The following is a 23538-nucleotide window of genomic DNA, read 5'->3' on the forward strand; positions in this document are numbered from 1 at the left end:
CTGAGTGTAGACTTACATTGACATTGCTCACTAAATGTTGAACCAGCTACAAGAAGACAAAAACATGTACTTTTCATCCAGGTAATGGTTTGCAATACAAAAATAATCTCCAAGTGTATGAGTGTTTTCTCTTCTTTCAACGGATAACAGTTTGTTGATTATTATTTCTGGGTTCTGCACACCCTAATAATAATAATAATAATAATAAAAATGAAAAAAAAAAAAAAAAAAAAACGCTCACAGGCGGTCTTCTCTTTTTTCCAACTGCAAACCAATGAAGCCAACAACCATCCAACCAAACATGAAAAACAATCAAACGAAGAACTTTCGTGATGTCACACAGGGCACTCATCACAGAGACGCGTCCCTCAATAAGTGCAAAAAATAAAATAAAATTGAAGAATCTTCTGCCAGCCACTTCAATGCAAATTGATTGTGTATACATTCTTAAACCTGAGCTTTGTCAAATACCACGCCAATGAAGCAGCCAGCTCCCGCAAGGCGTGGCCAGGGAAAGTGCATTTCTCCCCTTTCTTCGCTAGAGGGAGCCAGAGGTCCAGCCTGAAATCGCTCGACGTGCCACCGGTTTCCAATCTGGCGCAGGCTGAATGGATCTTGTTGCTCAAGGTAATTTCCTGAGACCGAAGAGGACACGACCAAGCAAATAACAGCTTTACCGGATCCTTTAAAAAAAAAAAGAGAGACGCACAACATGTGATATCAGTATTATTTGATTTATTACTTGATTTACTGACTCTGTTGCAGCTTGATGAAGAGGAAGTGACCTGAACTCCAGAGTGCAGCTGAGCATAGCAGCGCAGGCCGGAGGAGGAAACGCTGACAGTGTCAGCGGTTTTCCGTACTGTGTGCGAACGTGGCCATTAAAGTTCAGCGACACATTCCGCCGAAAGGCAGGAGCCGTTTCCGGTAAATCACTGCCAGGGGCGGGAGGCTTCGACTTGGACCGCGCCGTCGTGGACATGTGACAACCTCGCCGGGCTGAAGTCTCAATACATGTCCGAGTTTAACCCCACCGCTGAGAACTTCGAGGAAAACTTTAACGCTGCAGGCCAAAACAGTTACAATAGGTTTGCAGGTGAGCTACCTGAAGCGGACACGCCCCCATCTTCCGCTATGGAGTCTTCAAGTGTGGCCCCGCCCCCTCTCGATCCCCCCCCCCAACCCCTCTTGCCCTTTTCTGACAGGATTACTTAAATGTCACTCAGCGTTTCGGTTGCATTCCAGTGAAGGGAGTGGGGTGGCGGTGTGTGTGGGCAGTATCTCTGTATGTGTGTGTGTGTTACCCCTGTATTCTTGGGGGCTCCAAGGTGCTTGCTCGTAATTTAAGGTCCAAAGTTCAAAAATGGGGGAAAAAAAAAACATTTTGAAGCTCAAACAAATTTAAATAAAAAAATTTTAAAGGCCCATTTTATGCAAAATCAAAGTTTTCCCACAATAATATGCGTCTCTCACCTGGAAGGAAGCCCACCCTTTTCTAGATTGGCTTGCTCAGCTTTCTCTTAAAGTGTGTGCTAAAAACTATGGCTACGGAAATCAGTCTGATTGTGACGTCACAAGGGGCAAAAAAACCAAAAAAAAAACACTGCTTCTGCTTGAAGGTATCTATTTGGAATTTTTTATGTCATTAGATTAATTAGAAATGCTAAACTTGTTGGTCTTTTGTAACACATCACTCAGAGTAGGTAGACATGATTAAGGCTATGGCTATTTCCTGGGAAATCATTTGTTCAGTCATTAAAAACTGTGTGTGTTTGAACTTTGGGACAAAAAAAAAAAAAAATACGTTGGGTGAGCCTCCCTGCTGCTCTGCCCAAACATCCACAGTCACTGTTCTCTGTCTGTCACAATGATTTCATTAGTCACTGGGAACTCAACTTTTCATCTGGAGCCTCGTGGAACCTGTTTCTCAGCCAGTTGACATTTAGTTCCCCTAAAAATTAAGAGCCTGCAGAGCGCCGGTGATTTCCATCAGACGCTGAATCCGAAATGAACGTTTGCTGTTATGCAACAGCCGTCGACTCAAATTTCAAAAGCCGTAAAGTGGCTGTAGTATGAATATTTACAGTTGGTGTCGCTCAGAAGTTGGCACTAGCTTTTGCTTTTAATTAGCTGGATGCTAACAGCCTGAAGATATTAGGCAGGGCTAATTAGTGTTTTATCTTTGGCCAGCACACTTAAGCTAATGATGCCATTCAGCGCTTCAAATAAACACGTCCTTCAACGACTGCTGCTGCTGCTGCTGCTGCTGCTGCTTCGTCCTGTTGGGTTGTGTAGAAGTTGTGTCCTATACCGCACACTTCTCTGTGCACACAAAGTCCCAGGAGCAAGTGTTTTCAAAAGAGGTTGAGGTCGAAGGAGGACCATACTCACTTTTACCAGAACTTTATTTGCTCTATTTTCCCTCCCTGATAATGTTGCTTACATAGTAGGTGTGTCAGAAATTTGACAGTGTCACTGGGATTGTTATTTATTGCTCGTTTTGCTGTCTCTTTTGGAAAACAACAGATAGAAAGTCTGCAATCTGGTGTGTGTGTGTGTGTGTGTGTGTGCGCGCGCGCGCGCCCGCGCGCAGGCCTCGCAATAGAAACATTTTAATCAGGCATTAAGGTTGTGGTGTGCTTTAGGTTTATGGCATGTGGTCTGTTGTGTCTTAGTTAATCTATTGATGACATGCCATCCTTGGGCCGTGTCTTCTTTTTCTTCTTCTTCCTTCATTTCAAAGTGATCGACCTTTTTTCAAACAAAATTTCTGCAGTTTGTGTTCGCACTCTCATGAGGGTATGTATTTTTTTTCACCCCCCTGGGTGATAAATAACATCACAGGAGAAGTCACACGCAGTGCTGAACAACATAAGACGTCACCTGACCCAGGTGCATGAAAGAAACAGATTAAGAGCTTGCTCTGCTCCTTTCATTTTTCTCCCCTTTTCATCCTTCCTGACTCAAAAAGGTGCTGTGCCACACGTGCATTCTTTCTCTAAGTCTATTTGACTCCCTGTCAGCTGCTGTTATGGAGCGCGTGGAGCCTCCGGTGTCTGCGAGAGCGTGTGCGCCTTTGCTCTTCGCGAAGCCTGCGCAGTCAGCGTCTAAATCCTCGCCGCTTTGCGCCAGTCTCCCCCCCACCCCGAAGGCGGTGAGGACCAGATTTAACTCTGAGCTAGGTGACAAACTCATTGTGCAGCAAAAACCGCCGTGCGACAGGGCGAGACCCACGTCTTTGTGGTTTGCAACCTTCCTCCAACCACTGACCTGCTGCAAGACGATGTCGTGATTTGTTTAAAACGTGCAAAAACCTCGAGGGGACTGAGGTATAGAAGCGGCTGCTGTTGGTTGAAGAAGACAAGAGTTTTACCCATTTACTGTTTATAACGATGGATGGAGATGCTGGTTTCAAAAATAAGGCCAACGTACAAGTGCAAAAAACCTGCATTACATTGCTGGGCCAGCAGGCGCCGCCAAAGTTGGTTGCAAAAAGACGATAAAAAAAAATAAAGAAGTTTTTACAAACTGATTTAAAAAAAATAAAAATAAAAAATCCAAAACGGAATGAAAACAAAACTGCAATTCAGCCCTGATGTCCACAGTTCCCTTTTAGTTTGATTGAAGTATAAATGGCCATGAAGTTGTGGCCGTTGCTAAAGTTTAGTCGCCAAGTGTAGATGACTTCCTGTTGGGTGTTCACACACACTCCAATTTTTCCAATTGAAACTCAAGATGTTGATGGCAGTGAAAGCACCTACTTGGCTTCGTCACAATGAATTTGTCCATCGCTCTGTACAGTCAATGGTGAGGCCATGGCTGTTATGGGTGTTGCTTGATGCTTACAGTAACATACTATCCTGTACTCTCAAAAACAGCACAGAAGGCTATGTACTCAGTTTGTGGCCTCATTTGCCCAGGAGAGGTTCAGTGATTGAAAGCTGCTGAGGAAGTGCAGGTAGCCGGTTTGTTTTGGTCAACATGCTACGACGTCCAGCAAAGCGAGGCTACATCGCAGAGTCAATTTCACGATCAAATATCATCGCCCGATGTTTGCCTTCCTATACGTTGGTTTACCTACCTTCCTATTCATCTTAAAGGTCAACAAAATCTGACCTGATATGAAGTGAAGCAGAATATAAACGGATGTTTTTTGTCAATAATGACACAGAGCAAAAACAGCAATTTTTCTTCCTACATTTTGACTCGGCTCAGAAAGTGTATTGCACACAGTTCCTTCTCAGCAAAGCTCTCTCGCTCTATATATATAGATATATATATTTTTTTCCTTAATTCTTAGACTTCAAACAGCTCGAGATTCACTGGCCTTGAGCTATTTAAAGAGCGGCCCCCGTCTCTATCTTCTGCCGCGCCCACGGTGCTTCTTGCCGTCAAAGGAGCGAGGAGGCCGGGAGGGAAAGGAGCCGCTCGTCGGTTTTTGCTCACCGTCGTCTCACAAACGCGGGAGTACGTGCGATCGTGTGCAGGTTTGAGCTGATGCCGTGCAGGAGAACATGAGCCAACGAGCGAGTGACTCACAACGTCGCATGTGAAGGCAGTGGCCCGGCATGAGTGGACGTCCTGAAAGAAGGACCCGTCCACCCCCACATTCACCTTTACGCACTCACACACACACACACACACACACACACACACACACACACACACACACACACATTTCTCTGAGCTAGTTTGGCAGCTGAAGGGCCCAAAGAGCATCCAACAAAGCAAAAGATAAAAAAAAAAAACGACGGCTGAGTCACCACTCCGCTCGGCGTACGTGTGTGTCTGCCGATTGTGTCGCCCTCGTCTGAAGCGGCGCCCCCCGGGGGTCGAACGCAGGCCTGCCGTGATCCTTTAAGATGAGTTTGCCGGCCTCGGAGGAGCAGAGAGGAGATGGTGGCAGCGTTGAGACCAGGCCCACGTCTTCCGCCTGTAGTTACCAATTGTCTGCTTCCCTCAGAGATGGCCCGGGGGATTCGGGGGAGGGGGGTTGTTTGGCGACTCCTCCTGGGATGCGAGGGTTCCGATTGTGATCGTCCGCTAACGGCCAGCGTGACAGTTGACACTGGCCGGATCAAGTGGATCCATCTTGACGCGGGGGGTGACAGCAGAAGCCGGGCAGCCTGACACCTGCACCTTGCACCTGGCAGGCTGTTCCCCAGCAGATGGCTTGTTCTTCCTTCCTTTTCCCTCGCCTCTTCGGCGTCCCTGGAGCTTGCCCACGCCGCTTGGATAATGGCCAGGCTCCGCCCCCGCCATCATTCCGATGAGTATTTTCTCACTCGCGGCCAGAGGAAGTAGCTTCCGCCTCCTGCCGAGTAAACCGCATTGCATTTTTGCATCCGTGAAAGAAAGAGTTGCTGAAAAAAATGAATAAAAAGAAAATCCGGATTTTATTGTTGTTTACTGTTATTTATCTTGGGCTCCCGTGGAGCAACTTTGCTCTACAAATTATTCCCCAAAAATACAGATGAGACATATTTAGCTCTGTTTAAGCCCTACTGGGGAGAAAAACGTGCTTTCTGATGCTGTTGGACCACCAGGTGGTCTCAGAGGGTGGAACAAGCACCATCTCTTCATGGGTGTTGAGACACAGGTTATTCTTATGAAATGATAATTGGTCAAGCAAATTTATTTTCCATGATACAAGACCTGTGAGTCACTTCCTGTAAAAGCTGCTATTTCAGCAGTTTAGCAGAGTTGTGTTTCGGATGCAGGACTGGCACTGATGGTAGTAGTAGTCGAAAGCGGTCCCCTTGGAAACAGGACACTGTAACGGAGTTCTGGTGACAGAAGGCGAGTCTCCGGATCTGGGGTTGCATCCAGCATAACTAAAGCTAACGTTAGCATTCGTTTGGAGTATGTTTCACACTGTTTGCACGTGTTTTCTGAAGCTGCTGCTTGTTTTCCCCGCTGGAGCGACGGTTGCATCTTCCTGCTTGTGACGGTGGAAGGACTGCTGTTCTGGGAGGAGGCGGAGAATCACGTGCACGCACACGCACGCACGAGCGATCTAGCTTTGTTATCAAGAGGGTAGAAAGGGCTTGTTATCAATCGTTATATATGTACAAGTATATATATTTATGTGTATGTATGTATGCATATATGTATGCGTATATGTATGTATGTATATGAATATATACATATATACAGTACATATATCTATATATGTATACATATGTATGTATGTCTGTCTGTCTGTCTCTCTCTCTACATATATATATATATATATATATATATATGTACATACATATATATACAGTATATATATGTATATATATATATATATATATATATATATATATATATATATATATGTATACTGTATATGTGTGTTAGTTTAAGTTGTAGCAATTGTTGCTTTAGTGTGGCTTTCAGCTAAGAGTGCTTTATGGAATGTTTGGAATGCTGGGTTGCATGAAATTATGGAGGAAGGAAAGAAAGAAGAGAAAGGGGGGGGGGTGAAAGGGGAAAAGTGGTAAATACGGAGGCGGCACCCTTGACAAGAGGAGTGACGATCTCACCGTGGGAGCTGACGTCAACATCGTTCCCTGGATCGCACGTATCTGCGTGTTACATCTCCGTGTCCCCGTCTCCCCCGGTTCCCCCCTCGTCCACTCGCCTCTCACTCCACTCCACTCCAGATAAGAAGCAGGGGGGGGGCGCTTCACTCTCCCTCTTTATCTCTCGTCTCCCTGCATCTCAATCGCTGCCCTGCAACCCATCCTTCACTGTGTGCCTCCGTGTGTGTGTGTGTGTGTGTGTGTTTGACTGTCTATGACTCATTCTAATTCTGGATATGTGACCCAGAAAACTATGCATAAAGCATATTTTATCTCGTGTCTCTGAGGCTGTATGGATTTTTTTTTTTCCTTTTCTCTTATTCTGGCTGCTCACACGGCGGAGTGCACGTCAGCGCCTCTTCGAAGAGTTTGCAACTTAAACGTATGGATCCAATGAACCTCCAGCGTCTCTCTTGAGCTCCAAAAAATATTTCCTCTCTGCCCTGTTTTGTTTGCGCCTGTCTTTGTATCCCTCACGAATGGTCTTTGAGATTAAAATGGTTTTATAACCCCGGAATATTTGAAAATAAGCCAGCAAATCCAGGTGTGTTTGACATGAGTAAGAATGAGGCTGGGTATTAACATGTGTGTGTGTGTGTGTGTTTAGGTGTGCATCTGTTTGTACGCGATACATACTTCCACTCCCCTTCCTCTTGTTCTCCCTTCAGCTTGTCGATTGAGGCGGTTCAGCCCTGACTTTAATACGTGTGCCGCCGGAACCCTGCAATCGCTCGCTGAAAGATGACATGGGTGGCGCCACCGCTATTACCACTTTGTACAAGTGGTGGAATTTTTGGTAGCTGCCTCTTCTACGTCTTTCACCGCCTACTTTAATGACAGAGTTAGGAGGTGTTGTTTTATCACTCTAGACAACGACAATGCTAACTAGCATTTTTCACTTGCTTCTTCTTTTTGCTTCTGTCGACTCAAAATATCGTTCCCGTCTCATGTGAGGACACAGTCATCCTGACGTCGCCCATCGGTTTGTTCAGAATGAAGGCCTGTGGTTGGTCAGCGCCATCTTGAGCTTCCGGTCTGTTTTGTAAACCGGAAGATTTGGTCCCGGAGGTGAGCAATGATTGGAGCCCGAGTACACAAAGCCACTGGTAAGCCAACTACAGTCGGCTATTAAGTTGGAGTATTGCCCACAACTTTCTGACATTTTTATCGAAACTGAAAATTAGACCAACAAAGACTCTATGGACGCTAGAGCCTATTTGCTGAAAAAAATTTTTTGAAGCAGTTTGTCACGGTATGAATTTGAGGCTCCTTTCAAAAACACAAAGATTCATCACAGCTTCTGTGTCACAGTTCCATTGTCATGTCTTGGTAATATCCCCATGTAGAAGACTTCCATATAGTACATAACAAAATATTTTTCCGCCAATATGATTGTGTGTAATTGTAGGTTGTACGTGAAAACAAACAAAATAAGCACCTGAGAAACAACAATACTAGAAAAGCACAAAAAGTGCACTCAGGACAACAACCCTCGGCAATCCATTTAGTAATTTGATTCTTTATTCACAGATTATTAAAAAAAAACAACAACCCTGTAGCGCACGTTAAAAAACGATGCAGTCCAGAGTTCATATGTGGCATACTCTGTCAAGTGTACATTAATAAAATTCTTTTTAACCTGTGAAAGCCTTTATTTTGACGAGTTAATCCCTCTCACTCGCTGTTGTGTGTCGAGGGATTAGAAGGAGCAGACTCTGAGACGTCTCCGCCCAGTGATACCATCTTAACAAACATTTGACCGTGAAAAAAAGTCCCCTAAAAGCCGATTGGACGCCCAGATAGCTCAGCGCTCCGGGTTCCGTGGCAAAAGGAATCCTAGATGTAAAATCCCGTGGCTGCTAAAAGCTAAAAAGGCAGCCGCTCGTTCTTGAGGTTGAACGTTCACTACCATCGGGTCCGTCGGGTGAATACGTGGAGCGAGTGTCAGGGTCCGTTCATCGTCTGTTGTCACTTCCTGTTTGAAGTTTAACCTTTTCCTGCATTGTCTCAGGCTTTACTTCCTGTTTTGCTTGATTCCACTGATGTGTCTCACCTTTGCACCCCGTCTCGACCGTCCCAGCAGTGTTTTGCCCTGTGAGTGTTTTGACTGCTCTGACACTTTCTTTTCATTGGTTGAGCCTGGTAATTCTCTGTTGCCTTTCAGCTAAATAACTGGGCATTGAACTCGGCTTCCTGCTCTGACGCGTGCGCAAGTATTTTCAATTGTAATCCCATCACTTTGTGCTAATTGATGCAGTTATGTATTTTTAATTGTTCAATTTCCAGCTGCTTTGGATTGATGTGTCACAGGCGAGTTAAAAACTGATTCCTGGGCAGCTAGCTGGAGCTTTTCCGTGTCTGTGTGCCGGGGCTGCTGCCAGCGCCACTGCCTTTCTTGTTGTACGTTGGCGCCTTGCTCATCTTGTCCTTCAAGGCTTTGAAGTTGTACATCTTCAAATACAAGCCAAACTGACCTTTCCCCACGTCCTGGCCCCCCGCCTGCTCTGACGCCTCCGGCGGGTTCTTGGGAGGGGGGCTGTGCTGCGGCGACACGGGGGTCGCAGGTTTGCTATGATTGGGAGTCTGTGCGGCTCGGCGGCCCGGGGACGCTGGCGGCTGCCGGGAGACGGGGCTCTGCTGGCCGTGTGACACGTCCGCCTGCGGCTTCCTGCCAACGGAGGGGGAAGACGTGAGAGGTGGCGGTCTGGCCGCCAGCCGGGGAGGCGGCAAGCTGCTGTCCCGGTGGGGGGCCTTGCCCTCTGAGAGGACCGTCGGGCGGCTCCGGGGCCGTGGGGGCTTGGATGTCGAGGCCGTCCCGCCCTCTGGCTGCTGCCCTCGCGGAGACCTGGGAGGAGTCAGCGAAGGCTGGGAAAGAAAGAACAAGGAGAAGGAGGAGGAGGAGGAGGAGGAGGAGGAGGAGCATTAGACACCATCTAAAAATGGATGTGTGATGAGGTCCCATTACCCTCCGTCACGCCGGAGGTTTTTTAAGTGGAGGCGGGTCTCTCCAAGGAGAGGTGGAAAACACTTTCAGGGCTCCGTCTTGGTTAACGGAAGAGACAAAATATTCAATTAGTTATTAGCCATCCATAAAAAGATCTCGCGGCACTGGCGAGGCGAACGGGGTTTGATGTGAGAGACAATGAAGGGTACGCGGCACAGTCAGGCAGTGATCAAGGCTTCCGGACAGACGTCCCATCCAACTGTGACTCACGGGGGGGTTTGAGCCCGTAGTGGCAGTCACGTGTTAAAGGCCTTGGACGCGTCAGCAGTTGATTACACGGCTGACGTGAGACGCTTTCCCACTGCAGGGAACACGGACGTTTAGTCTTGGGGTAGTTGCCTTAGCTCAACCAAAAAGCTCCTGCTGAGGGTTTGGTACTTTTTTCAAAGATGCTGGAACCCTCACAGTTGGAGCTGCAGAGTTCCATCAATTGCATCTCTCGTAGAGGTCCCGTCGAGCAGTTTTTTTTGTGCTTCTCTAAGGTTCTTTGAGCTTCTCTCCAAACTCTGACTCAGTCTGACACAGACTAATTAAGATACAGATCCGTGACACAGGGCGACGCTTATGCTAATGCTAACAGCGCAACAGAACTTTGCAATGAGCTTGGCAAAATCATTGAAAGAAAAGCATATATTGTTCATGTCGTAGCGGTTAGTAGTAGTTTGTGTCTTGCAATTTTTTTTTTTGTAGTTTTTACGTTTCAGCGTTCAGCTTGCGTCCCCTCAGCTGGAGGAATGACACGCAGCTGTTGTGGTCACAGTGCATTTTTATTTTATTTTTTTCGCACCAACGAGCTGTTAACCTACCCAAGACTCCACTGAAATGACAAACACACTGTGGACAATTTACACTTCACCTAACTTTCATGTTTTGGGACCATGGGAGAAAGCCAGAGCACAGAAAGAGGACTCGTGCAGGCACGCAACACATGCAAACTCGACAAAGAAAGGCCCCGGAGTCGGAAGCGTACCTAGACTTTTCCCCGTTGACGCCACCATCCAGACAAGGTCAGAACTTCTGCTTTAACAGTGGGTTGCATTAATCACACGGGTCAGAATTTCCAATTGCCAAGAGGACGACGTCACAAGAAAGTAGAAAGTAACTTATCAAAAAGACGGACGAACCTTGACGACCTCAAATTTCTACGGTGGTTCCAGAAGGCAGCCCAGTAAAACACAGACAGCATTGACTTTACTGTGGAATGTCAAAGATGGCAATTTCCTGCGATGGGGAGGTGAGGTCACTTGAGCTCATGCTAATTCGTCTAAGTGTGATATTCTTCTCTCTCTCTTTTTTTTTTTGCACAGTGATAAGATGGTAACATCTCTGGCGGTACGCGGAGCCGAGGGATGCAAACGCTTTGGCGCAAATGGAAAAGACAAGTACTTGGGTGCAAATCGGCGTGTTTCCGTTTAGCTAAATCTTGCATGACAGAACCTCGCTGAAACACGCCAGCGACACTGCGCCGGCTCCAGCAGACGATCGTCAGATAATAAATGAGGAAAAAAAAAGAAAAAAAAGAAGCAGGGTCATCGGTGAGTGGGAACAAACTGCGCCGATAAACGCGGGGGTCATCAATCTTTCATGGGCCCATTAAAGTTGCAGCTGCTGGAGAACGTGCGCGGCGCTTCATTAAGAGTGCGTCCCTTTAATTCACACGGTCTGGCCGCTCAATAATGGACGAGGGTCGTGTGTTTCGACTTAGTGACGCTCCGCCGGTGCATATTAAGCAGACCTAGACATGCACACGCACACACACACACACACACACACAGGTAGACCCACACAGGTACTTTGGGTGGAAGCTCGCCTGTTGCAGCTCTCCTCTTACCTTCTGTCCGTCCTTAGCTGTCGGGCTCTTGCCTTTCCTCTCCAAGCTGCCGGGCCTCGACGGCACCTTGTCCAGCCTCTCTCCCAAAGAGGGAGCTCTCCTCAGCCTCGGGTCACCTGTGGATTTCTTCGGCTCCGCCTTCTCGCCAGCTGCCTCTCCAGAAACCCCTCCCTTGTCCGCTTTCGATTCGCTCAGCAGCCTCCTCCTCGTGGAAGCTTGGAGTTGCGCCTCCATGCTTCTGGACTCGGCCAAGGCTTTGACTCGTTTGAAATGGTCCGCTGTCGTGTGGGACTTCCAAACGTCCTCTTCTGCTCGCCGGTCCGACACCCTCACCTTCGTCGCTATCGCGTCCATTTCCTTCCACATTTTGTCGGTGATGTCAAACGCTTTCTTTTTGTCTTGTTCCGCGAGGGGAGACGATGAAGACGAGCCACTGGCGGGCCTCGACGCAGTTTTGCCGTTGTTGTTCTGGACGCTTGAGACGGCTGGCGAACCGGTGCGCATGAATCCGGCGCTCCCTTCCTTGGCCCCGTCGTGGGGGTCGAAAACGTTGTCGCGGAGAGGAGAGAGCAGAGAGTCGCTGCACTCGTAGAACTCGTCGGAGGCCGTGGAGAGAGCGGAGGCGGAGACGTAGCCGTCGTTGATGTCGGGTGTGGGCGATCGAAAGTCTGGAGTGAAGGACCTTTGATCCGGCGCGCGTGGGAGGGACTCTGGAGTTGTGACAGGCGAGAGCAGTCGGGTTTCTTTCCCCGCCGTTGACGACGACGCCTCCTTCTTGTGCGTGTCCGAGGGATGCGCTGACGGCAATTTCTCAAGGTTGTTTGTGATGCCGGCCTGGCGCGCTTTCGGAACAAGTTGTGCGTTTGTGGCGTTCATGCCGCTGCCAGCAGGGCGCGTCGAGGGGAATTGCGAGTTGGCCTTTGCATGCCCAGTGACGGCAGAACAAGGAGTGGCTGTTGAAGATTTGGGAGAGGTTAAAGGGCTCAATTCATCTGCTTTCGTAGAAGTCGATGATGAATACAATATTTTCTGGGGGTTCTGTGGGCTCAAAAAGAATGTTTTGTGTTGTGTCGCTGATCCATTGTTCTCAGTTATTGCTTCGGGCAACTCAAAGCTCTTGGACCCTTTTTGCAAGGACTTGGTAGCTGCTTTACAGTCCAGTGGTTTTAAAGTCCCCTCTTTTTGACTTTTTGCAGGAAAATCTATGCTGTGTGCCTTTGCTGTGTCTGTAATTACAACACCCGACAGGGATTCTTTGTTTGTTCTCAGTCCTTCCTTCACCTGTGGCTCTTGGGAGCTCCCGCTCTGTTTTGGCTTTGGAGCCTCCACAGATGTTTCCGAACTCACGTTGTCTTTGCTTCCAATACTGCTTTGCTGCCCTGGAGGAACCGCGGGCTCTTTTTCCGTAGATTTATCCTGTGTTGCCACGGCACTTGGAAGACTCCTGGTATAACGCTGAAGCTGCCTCTGGCCTTCGCTGATGGTGCTGTCTTCAATAAAGAGCTGGATAGTCCGAGGTTTGGGGATAGGAGGGGCTGAGGTCAAAGATGGTGATGGCGATGGGGAAGACGGAGGAGGGTGTTTGGGAGTTAGGGTTGTCGAGGACGAGGCTGTGCCAGTGATGCGGCCTGCAGTCATGGCAGCATTTACATAGAGGGAAGTGAGGTTGACTGAGGCCAGAGGCTGAGACTTCACTGTCGTCATGGGTAAAGGAGAGCTGGTGGTTTTCGTGGTTAGGTTCTCTGTGCTTTGGGCCATTCCAGGAAGATTCCTCCTGTGATCCACCTGTGGGTTTGAATCTTTTTGTGGCAGCTGCATCTGTGCGTCTCGCCCTGTGTTTGAGTCACTCCAGCCGCTGAATGGTGATGGGCTATGAGGACTGTTCAATTTCTGGTGCAACGTTCCATTCACAAGTTCTGAGTTTGAACTCGTTCTTCCTTCGGCTCGGCCTTTTACAAGGTCTTTTGTTGGCATGACTGGTACAGTTTGGGGGGATGAATGCTCATTGAAAAGGCTTCCCGTGCCGTGGTTTGCATCTTGGCCACTGGTTGTGTTGAACTGCACTTCTTCTGTGTTAAGAGAGCCTTTCACCGACTGACATTTCAGTTCTGGTCCATTGAACTCCCTTTCAGGCTCCTTTGCACTCTTGGTGTTGCCAGACTTTGTGTCTGGCAGCGATTGCACAGTTTTGTCCTGTGGCAGATTGTTCACCTTCTCCAGTTCAACAGTAAGCTGCCTGGGCTTAGCCTGGTCTGGCAGCGTGTCCACAGGAATGCTGACTGGACTCTTAAACCTGATTGCTTGACTGACTTCAAACATCTCTGATCTCTGCAGGTGGACTGGAGTTGGTCTGCTTGTGTCCCTGATGTTGATGAACCCGATGACGTCCTTGGGGGGGTCTGGCTCTGGCCAGATGGGCAAGTACGATATCAGGTGAGCTTTTTCTAGATTGCACAGTCCTGGGTGTATGGGCGGAGCCTCCTGCATGGATTCTTTACTTGCCTTCCTTCGTCCCTTCTTCTTGGGAGCCTGGCCTTCTGGGTTTCCAGGCTCCTGCTCGCTCCCAGTCTTTTTCGGGGTTATGTGGTCAGCCGAGGGGGCGGAGCTAGAGCTCGCAGCGGTGCCGCCAAAAGCCAGTGCATATTTGGGGCTGTACAGTTTCCGTGCAATGGTGGCAGCGGGTACGACCACTGTGACATGCTGTGGCACGGGATCCGGCTCAGGTTCAGGCTCGCTCACGACCCGCCTGAGTTCCACTGAGGTGGAGGTGGCGAAGAGGATGCGAAAGAGCCTGTCGAAGGCCTCCACGGCTTGGCCGCTGATCACCGTGACGAGGTTTGTGTCCAACCGTGTCGACATCCAGGTAAAGCTGCAGAAGACAAAGCAAGTTTAATTTTGAAAAGCAGCAAGATGTAACGCAAAGACGGACAAAAGGACTGTTAAATTGTTCGAATGAAAAAGAAGCATCCTCGGATGAAAAATGCAAACAAAAACAAACAAAAAAAAACAAACAAACTTAGCATATTCACCATGCACAGTGTCACCTATTTATTATTGTTATTCAGCAGCCAATTTTCAGAGCTATGGCTCAACAAACATTTTCAGAAAACTGGAGCGAGCAACTGAAACAAAAGGATGGAATTTTCTCATTTCTGAAGAGTTCACTGGTCTCTGACTGTTGTTGTTATTAAAAGGACTTGTCTTAAGTTAAAGTGAAGCTAAAAAGTTGTTGTTTTTTGCATCATATAACTTTTTTCTTCCTTTCTACAGTGGGACACACACAAACACCTTTACTGACCTGTATGAACCAGACACGGCTTTATCGCCATCAATGAACATAAATCTGTGTCCCATGCGCCCTCTGACCATGGTGGAGGACCTGGTGTGGAACTGCATTCCTCCGGAACAGCGAACACGAAGGTGCTGTAAGACAAATTCCATAGAATTTCTAAGGGGGCGTTGGGGGTATCTATGTAGATATAGATCTATCTATGCATATATATCTATATATATACAGTGTATACACACACACACAGACATATATATATTTATACAGTATATATATATATATATATATATATATATATATATATATATATATACACATACACATACATACATACTGTACATGTCACTGGCAGTCAGCTGTCACCTGCATATCAGGTAGCCAGGCTTATCTGCTTTTATGGCTATTTATTAGCCGAATGATGGTCAGAGTTCATGATAATACCGATCAAAAGGCGGCGACTTTAGGTTTTGATATTAAACACGTAAATGATTAGAATAAACGTTTAATAATCAAACCTGTAAGGACAATACATCATTCCTAATTTAAGATCAGAGTTTTCCCTTTTTTTTTTGAAAATGCTAAAGCCACATCAAACACAAGTACAGTCATTAAATCTTACACAACCACACCATAATGGATTCTGGTTAAGTCTCTCTTGTTTGTGTAGAATACGTTTGACTGCAGCGTCTGACGCCTGGAACAAACCAGACCTCAAACATTTTTACGGCATATGTTGAAACTTGCTGGCCAATTTTGTTTCTGTCTTTGAGAATTTGTGCTGTCGTTGCGACTCGAGTTACGGTTTAAAATGTTCCTCAGGGTTTCCTTCCAAGTCTGACGTGTCAGTGTTGAACAGGTTTTTCCTTTCCTTCTGAAGCACATTTTACCACCATTAATGCGCTTGAACTTCTCTCTTCTCATAACGTTGCCACGTGAAATGACTCGAGAGCATACAGTTGACGTAAGAAGCGACACTGTGGAGTTACGACCAACATTTATGACAGTAAGCGAGTGCAGCGGTCATCATAGCAGGCTTTTAGATAAGAAACCACGTGGGCAACACTTATTCCCAGCTTCTCTTCAGACAGCAGCAGAAAGCAGATTCCACGAGCCTCAATGACCATAAAACAGAAACCTGCGATCTCAGTCAAGTTCGCTAGAGATAATTGAGGCGGTTGACTGGCAAAACGCTCTGTGCACACCACGTGCCTGGGGCTTGAACAAAAGGTGTGATGATTTTTAAGGTCAGGGTAAGCAACATCTGTCAGGTCCAGCGGTTCTTCAAGTGTATCGGTGCAACATCTCTTTTTGTTTCCCCTCCCTGCACCGGTTCCACCCTTTGAACTTCTCTCTTTGTCAGTGCATTCCTCTTGCCAAGTCATCAGAGGCAGTCAGACACTCACAGCTCAGCACTCAACAGTTGATAATAAGCGCTTTAGGTGTGCAACAACTTTTTTTATACGAAAATACACCCTGTCAAACACGAGCACAATTTTGGAGGAAAAAGACTGAAGCTTTTTTCGATTGCGACCTCCTCCCTCCGTCCTGTTCGTCGACCGCTCTCTCATCGACCTGCTCCCTCTTGTCGCCGAGTTTACCGTAAAAACTCGAGCTGTCACAATCGTTTCCCTCTTCTCCTGTGCGTCATGGTCATCGCACCCGGCAGCGCAGACTTCCCGGCAGACTTGTCACGGATGTCGAGTTTCTTTCTCGTTACTGCTTCTGGTGAAAACTGTCACTTGCGCCTGCTGTTCCTAAATTGTACCGGCGATGGCAACACTCGACGAAACCCACAAGTTTTAGTGAGACGCAGGAGAATTTTTGGCCACAGCATAAACCGTTTTTCTTTCCAGAATCACCAGTGTGTTTAATAGTGAGCCAACGGGATTCCTAAATTAAAACAGCGCTGCTAGCGTAGCTGCAAAACATTCAGGCCAATGCACTCCTATAATGTGTACGCCTGCATGCTTCCGTGCAACGTGCAATCCATTCTGCAGCGGCATTCCTCTGTCATTTTAATGCGCCAACATCTATATCTATACAGCAGCTCTGCTGCCGACTTACTGTATGTCACGAAAGACAGTTAAATGACCTCGGAAGGTTGCAATGAGTCTAAATCGGAGATCCAGCAGAGTTGAAACCATCTTCTCTGCGATTTGTCATGTGGAGCTTTCACACGGTCTACAAAGCACCCGGAGACGTGTTTTGCTGGGAATCCAGATACAGATGGCACTGGCAGTCTGTCACTCTGGTTGCGTGTCGCATTAGTTCCACCAAACACAAACTGACACTAGGTGTCAGTTTTGAAAATGTGCGCCTTTACTCTTGAACGCCTGTATAATTTATATTTTTCCTTTTGGTTTGGAAATCCTGCGAGATCAGATATGATCTCGGGCCCATCTTCTTACTGCGTGCGAGTAACTGATTTAATTATTAAATACATTAATTCTACACAGACAGGCACACTTGGCGCTGCTTGTTCTGCTTGTATGTTAAAAAAAAAACAGTAGAGGAGGAGGAGGAAAAAAAATGCAGCTGTAATTAAACATCATGTATGAAATCCACCCGTGAGAAAAAATGGCAGTGTTGGCTCATCGTTCAAAGTCTGTCACTTTAGTTCACCTTGCAGATTCCTGTCACTCTCCTTGGACAAAAACAATGAAGGTTTAGCAGTTTGACAGCCAAATGGAAAGGTTGTGTCATGAGACCACAAGAGCAGATGGCATTTATTTATTATCTATTGACTTCACTTGTTGTGACATGACAAAAATATGTTACACCTCCCACGCAGTCACCACATTTTATTTTGGGTTTCAGGTTTTCTGTTCAATTGAGACAGACAGCTACATTTAAAAAAAAAAGAAAATGCATTTGCTTGCATATTTGATGCAAGCAAATGGGTCTTCAAGTGCGCAAGATCCTCAGTCCTTCTGGACAAACATTTCTTGTATGATTGCCAGTGTACAGAAGAATCCTGAAAATAATTTCCTTTACACAACCAATCGCATAATATTTGTTTTCATTGCGCCAGCGCTTCAGTGTGTGCCTCTGGCTCACCTTGAGGTGTCCACCGTGCATTTTGGCCCTCTGGCACATGGACAGGAAATGAGGTAGCGTTGTACGTTCCAGTAGGATGTAGACAGAAACCTTCCTCTTATAACTGGCGTCGAGCAAATCCCGGAAGATGTCGACATCAGTGAACACATCCATCACCACTGCAATAACCTGCAGAGAGACATAAGCGGCATCACGTATTAAAGAGGACTCTTGCTTATGTATACTGTACACCCAGGAAAATGTACATAAATACAGAAAGGTGAAGCCTGAAGTCACAATTTTGCAAACATCAGACGTTTACGCATTAAATTCCAGGATAAATAGGATAAAAGTTTCTTTACATGTTAAAGGCAACAGTGTTGTCTAAAATGATAATAGGAGAACTGACAAAGGGGGGGGGGGGAATTATATTATGTTATGCACAACGTTAATGCACATTGTTAACGCTGAGAGTGTACATGCTTCCATCGCAACATAAGATGGCAACCTGTCTCAGAAGGTAAACTTGGTTAGGATGAAAACCTCCTCGCCTGCAGACATGGCTTAGCAGTCTGCACTTTGCTCTTGACAGTGCCTTTTACACTATGACCTCATAGTGACTGAGATCCAAGGCAGCATGATTATGTAAAAACTGTTCATTTGAGTGAACAGAACGAGCGACAAACTTACTGTATCTGGTGATAGAATAAAAATCCTTTTCATGACCTCACAGTTTTTATGATATTGATTGATGTTAACACTGCTGGGGCAAGTTGTGCTTCAATAGATAGATAGATAGATAGATAGATAGATAGATAGATAGATAGATAGATAGATAAACCCACACACCAATGCTAAGGAAAAAAATTAAGCCCACCCCTAAACAACCTGCTTAAAAAACACTTTTTATCCAAATTGCAATCAACATTCTGAACTCTGCACATGGAGGGGGTTTATGCGCAGCCTTTTGTTTGTCTGAATGGGTTTCCGCCTGCATGTATAAATATGTTGTGTCTAAATCTTGGAACCTGTACTGAAAACAAATCCCACCATCTTCACTGTGTGGTCATTAAAGAATAAGAATCATTATCAGAATCAAACATGTACATTTACGACTAAGTTGTTTAGTAGTTTTCTGGCGTGTTCCGTCCGAGTTTGTTGGTACTATTGCATTGTTTGTTTTCGTTTTCGTCACGCAACATCTGTTTGTGACAGACACCGCTTCGGTGGGCGAAACCACGAAGTCCATAAAGGCGCCACGTACCTTCTGCGCCTGCGCAATCATCTTCCTGATGACCTCTTTCACGTGCGCCTGGCCGTCGAGCGGCGGCTGCGTGTGAATGGTGGCGCGCGTGACCCCGCGGTACGCCTCGGTGTCCGGCCACCCCAGGTCCATTTCCGGCGCGGACGTGTCGGACAGGTCGGGCCAGTAGTGCATCGACAGCGGCGGGTCGCCCTCCTCGGCGTCCTCCGGGTAGACGTCCGCGCCCGGGTCGTAGGGCTCCGCCGCGGCGCTGAGCGCGTCCAGCTCGGGGTCCGACAGGAAGCCGCGCAGGCCGCGCGCCTCCAAGCACTTGAAGAACGCCTCGCGGCCATCCGCGAGCAGCGCCTCGAGCGCCAGCCGCTGGTTCTCGCAGTAGAGGAACTCCGGCTTGGCCTCGCTCGTGCGCGGGTTGACGTTGTTGTCGTCCAGGCATTGTAACTGCGACAGAGCCATAGTCTCCGAACTACCGAACTACCGAACTCCGGTTAAGTGTTGGCGACTCGAGTCGCTGAACAGACCCAAAACACTTCCTCCGTGTTTCAAACAGCCGAGCGGTTTGGCGCCAGACCAGTTAGACGTTACTTCAGGTCGCCCCCTGCTTAGCTGAGCTTTGTAAATCCTCAAAGCGGCCATGGTACCCTGAGCCCTAAGCCATCGTCCCGCCGCGAAGGAGTGAAGTTGACGGGAGACTGACTGAGTGGAATCCTGCCGTGACGTGAGCGCCAGACAGGTGAAACTCACCCACACGCGACACTCCTCCCTCACGAGGTTTTTTTCTTTTCTTTCCAAAGTGTGTGTGTGTGTGTGCGCGCACGCGTACGCTGATGAGGTTGATGAACAAAGGTGTATCTGGAGAGCACAGATGATCGCTTTACACCTTTTTCTCATCGAAAACTTCCTTCTTCAGAGTTTTAAAAGAAGGCTATTCATTTCCTCCATGACTTAACGCAGGTCACTTGAACATTTCATTTGAGTAGATGCCTCTTGTCCATTTTCTTCTCACTATCAATTGTCACCGCAGGCAAACTTTCCTAGATTTTAGAACTTTGTAGGCGCTACTAAGGTTCATTTTCTGTCATTTAAACAGATCTCAATAATTCACAAGTATCTCTCAACCTTCTCTCACACATATTTTTAATGCTTCGTTAGCTTGCCCTCAAACGCATACATTATATTGATTTGAAAAAAACGAATGAATCTTTACAGCATTCAATAGACAATATGAATGTCATGATTACACGTTTGTTTTATGTAGGCCCGATGTTCCTCAGTACCGAGTTAAAGTCTGCTGCTGTGTACCTTTCAGTACCGAGTTAAAGTCCGCTGCTGTGTACCTTATGTATCAGCGCAATTTCCGGGCATCACATGAAAACCTCTGGCAGATGGTGCCAAGCTGTCAATGTTTAGTCGAGCTGTAAAACGTTCTTGTAATTCAAAAGCCTCGTCATTTCTTTGGAAAGCTCACACCTCAGCGCATAGTTTCTTGAAATTACCCGAAGGTGTTGGGAGGGCAAGCACGTACAGACTGAACTATTTCACCATGTCAAACAAACATGCTTGTAATTGGCCAAAATAAATTGTCAAACAAACACAGCGTAGTTTCTCCACTGAAGAACTCGCGTTCTTCCAGCCTAACAGTCTTGTATGATTTATTATTCAATAACTGCCTTTAGGCCCCTGTTCACAGTTATTTCTGTCAATACTGCATGTTTTTTAGCTTCCTGTTAACGCTGATGTGTTGTTGAACTTTGCTAGGGAGACAAGTGAGGTGTCCATGAAATGGTCTTGGAGTGTTTGCGACTGGAGTGTTTTGCAGATTTTTACACGCTTCCCAAAAAGAGGAGCAGGAGCAAGCAAATGAAAATGTATGTACAATGGACATTTATCACACATCTGGAGAGGTCGCTGACGGGATTGGAGACGTCATCGCTGTGAGAAAACCGATGCAACACTTCAATAAATGACGCGATTAAGAAAATTAATCGTGTTAAAAATCGAATTAACTCTCGTTAGCCGACCCTATCACTTGGGGCTGACAGTTTGCTCAAGAATAACGAAATTATACAATGATCATTAGGAAGTAGTTTAGTAAATAATTGGGAGATGCGCACGAACGCCAAGAAAGTTGGGGAATTCCATTCACGGCAGAACCAGGTGACGCGCGTTTCTATTTCAACCCGCCAGCTGCCAGGTCAAATGCACACGAGCTGAGCGCTCACAAAAAAAGATCGAGCAGCTTTGCTGCAACTCCAAGCAACGTTCAGGACACGCTGTGCTTGTTTGTTATCAAAAAGCCACAGTGACAAGGATGCGGTTGTGTTATAATTTGTCGCTTGATACAATGGCATTTTAGAGAGTTATATAAGATAAGACTGGCGGAGACCAGAAGGCAAGGTGAGTGTCAACCTACGATTTACCTCAACGTGTCTTTGTCTTTCATTTGAGAGACGAGCCCAGTTCTAATCATTTAATCAGTTTGTAAATCGAAGAGAGATGTTCAGCGTGCTGGGCCACACAAAGGCCTATTTTCAGTCCGGACTGACAACAGCGTGACGTCACAAAAAAACAAAATCGTCTTTAGCACTCTCAGATTATGTCAGGTATTTCTATCTGTCTGTCACCGCTCACCGGCAGCCTCCCTCAGTGACTCACAGACAACCCATCAAATGATTTACTTGCCTTGTGACTGGCAGCGAATGACAAACTGCCTGACGAACGGTCTCTTGGATTGCTGGGAGTTGACCCGTCTTGCAGGCTCGTCGGCTGTTGTTTTTCTTTTCTTTTTCATCTCCCTCCAATGCGGCGGCCTTAATAGCCAGAGGCTGACACGTCAGTCGAACTGGTTCAACATTTTTTTTTTTTTTTGCTTCATTTGCATTGAACGCCAGCGTGAAACCTTTCGTGTCAGCCTGTGTACACAGGTCGTCCGGTTTCCTCCCCGCCTTTCAGTCTTCCACCTTTTCTTTGCTTTTTGTCTGCTCTGTCAATCTCATTGTGCCGGTTATTATCTAGAGTGTTGATGTAGATTTGTTAACCTGCCGCCTCACTTTCTTCCAAGTGCACATGCCATTGTTGGTCCTTTCTGGCAACCTCAGTGACTTTGGAGGCAACATTATTGGAGGAAATGGCATGGCACCACTTTCACCGCTTTGTCGTCACGGGCCAGACAAAAGACACTCCAATTAAGAATTTTACAAAAAAATAACATGGATAGAACAACACACCTGAATCACTTCGGGGAAATTGGAGCTGACGCCTCTGTTTCCTTCTTCCTGTTAACCCTCGCATTCTGGCCAGGAAGTAGCGCTGCATTCTTCACGTAGCATCTGTCACTTCGTCAGCAGTCAAGGTATTGCCAAGCAATTGGCAAGCATGTTTGGAGACAACAACAGTCCTTTTTTCAAGGATATCCTCAGAGTTTAATGACTTCAGAAAGGGAGTCTTTAACAAAGGTCGGCAAAGGTTCTCAGTCGTCCAGAGTCATCGTAGTACTTGAAGATTTTGTTTCTTGCTGTGAACAAAATCGCAGTCGAAATCGTCAAAGGACAAGATCCCTATTATAGCCTTTTCCAGATTTAATAAAGTTATTCTGGCAGTCCACTTCCAACAATAAACAAGTTGGCATGGTCAAAAGCTGCGTAGCCTTCACTTTCACCGTTGCGTGTCTGCTGACGTCGTCACGCAGAGATCGTGTTGAAGTGTGACAGAATTCAGGTAAGTAAACAATGGAGAGCAACATGGAAGTGAGTCCAGTGGGAATCAGTTTACTTTCTTGTTGGGCTTGAGACTTGAGAAGCTCACAAATGTCACTGTTTTGCCAGTGCTGCAAAGTGAATGATTCCAGTCTCGAATGCAAACTGAGCTTTATTTTGGTATGTGATATACGCCACAACTGGCGCGATATTATGACGTAGCGCATGTCACGCTCAACGCCATCACGTAAATTAGCATATTCACGAGGGTCTGGCTTTCCCACTGCAAGCCGAGCCGAAAAAAGCTGATTTTAACCCGGGTTGCTTGCCCGGCTGTTTGACACGGTTGACGTGGGTCGCTGAGCCTTTCCCACTGCCACCAAATGCCGATTGTTGGCGGGTTTAAACGGGTTTTTTGGCCTGTGTGAACGGGGCTTTCGTGTGTTCTTGCCATATCTGTGTGGGTTCTCCGGGTACTGCTGCCTGCCTCCCACAGTCCAAGGATTTTGAACATCACGTTAACTGAAAGCTCCAAATTGTCCGCAGGCCTAGGTGTGAATGCGGATGGATGGGTTGTTTCATTCTCTGCCCCGTTTCTAACTACTGTGTGAAACGGGCCAAAAAATTATTTGAGAGTAAACTCAACCCTTCTCCCCCCTGCAGGTGTGCCGACCCCAGCGGGGAAGGCGTGTCGTAGGAACATGCCATAGGTCATGCCATGAGGTAAGCCTTAACCATATTGTGTCTATCAGACAGTCTTACCCTGTAATATTTTTTGGAATGGTAAGCCAGTTAATATGCATCAACATCCCACACTAATCTATTAATATCAAAATATTTATATATATATATATAT

The 23538-nt window shown here is 46.8% G+C and overlaps 2 protein-coding genes across 2 annotated transcripts in view; one reads left to right on the forward strand and one right to left on the reverse strand.

Moving 5' to 3' along the window:
- Positions 1-8194: 8194 nt before the first annotated feature.
- On the reverse strand, positions 8195-19444 carry LOC142886734 (uncharacterized). Its single transcript, XM_076023861.1, has 5 exons — positions 18991-19444; positions 17748-17915; positions 14700-14824; positions 11402-14270; positions 8195-9431 (listed from the first exon to the last, which is right to left on the reverse strand). Exons 1-5 carry the CDS (start codon positions 19441-19443, stop codon positions 8904-8906), a joined length of 4143 nt encoding a protein of 1380 aa, XP_075879976.1. The 5' UTR covers position 19444; the 3' UTR covers positions 8195-8903.
- Positions 19445-19595: 151 nt separating this feature from the next.
- epn2 (epsin 2) overlaps positions 19596-23538 on the forward strand; it is a 60658-nt gene continuing 56715 nt past the window's right edge. The window contains exons 1-2 of the mRNA XM_076023863.1: positions 19596-19720; positions 23346-23405. The gene's annotated coding sequence lies outside the window, so the exon portion shown is untranslated. The remainder of the gene's footprint in view (positions 19721-23345; positions 23406-23538) is intronic.

Source organism: Nelusetta ayraudi, unplaced genomic scaffold, assembly GCF_046127955.1.
Source record: "Nelusetta ayraudi isolate G7.1 ecotype Tasmania unplaced genomic scaffold, CSIRO-AGI_Nayr_v1 ptg000016l, whole genome shotgun sequence".
Classification (NCBI taxonomy): domain Eukaryota; kingdom Metazoa; phylum Chordata; class Actinopteri; order Tetraodontiformes; family Monacanthidae; genus Nelusetta; species Nelusetta ayraudi.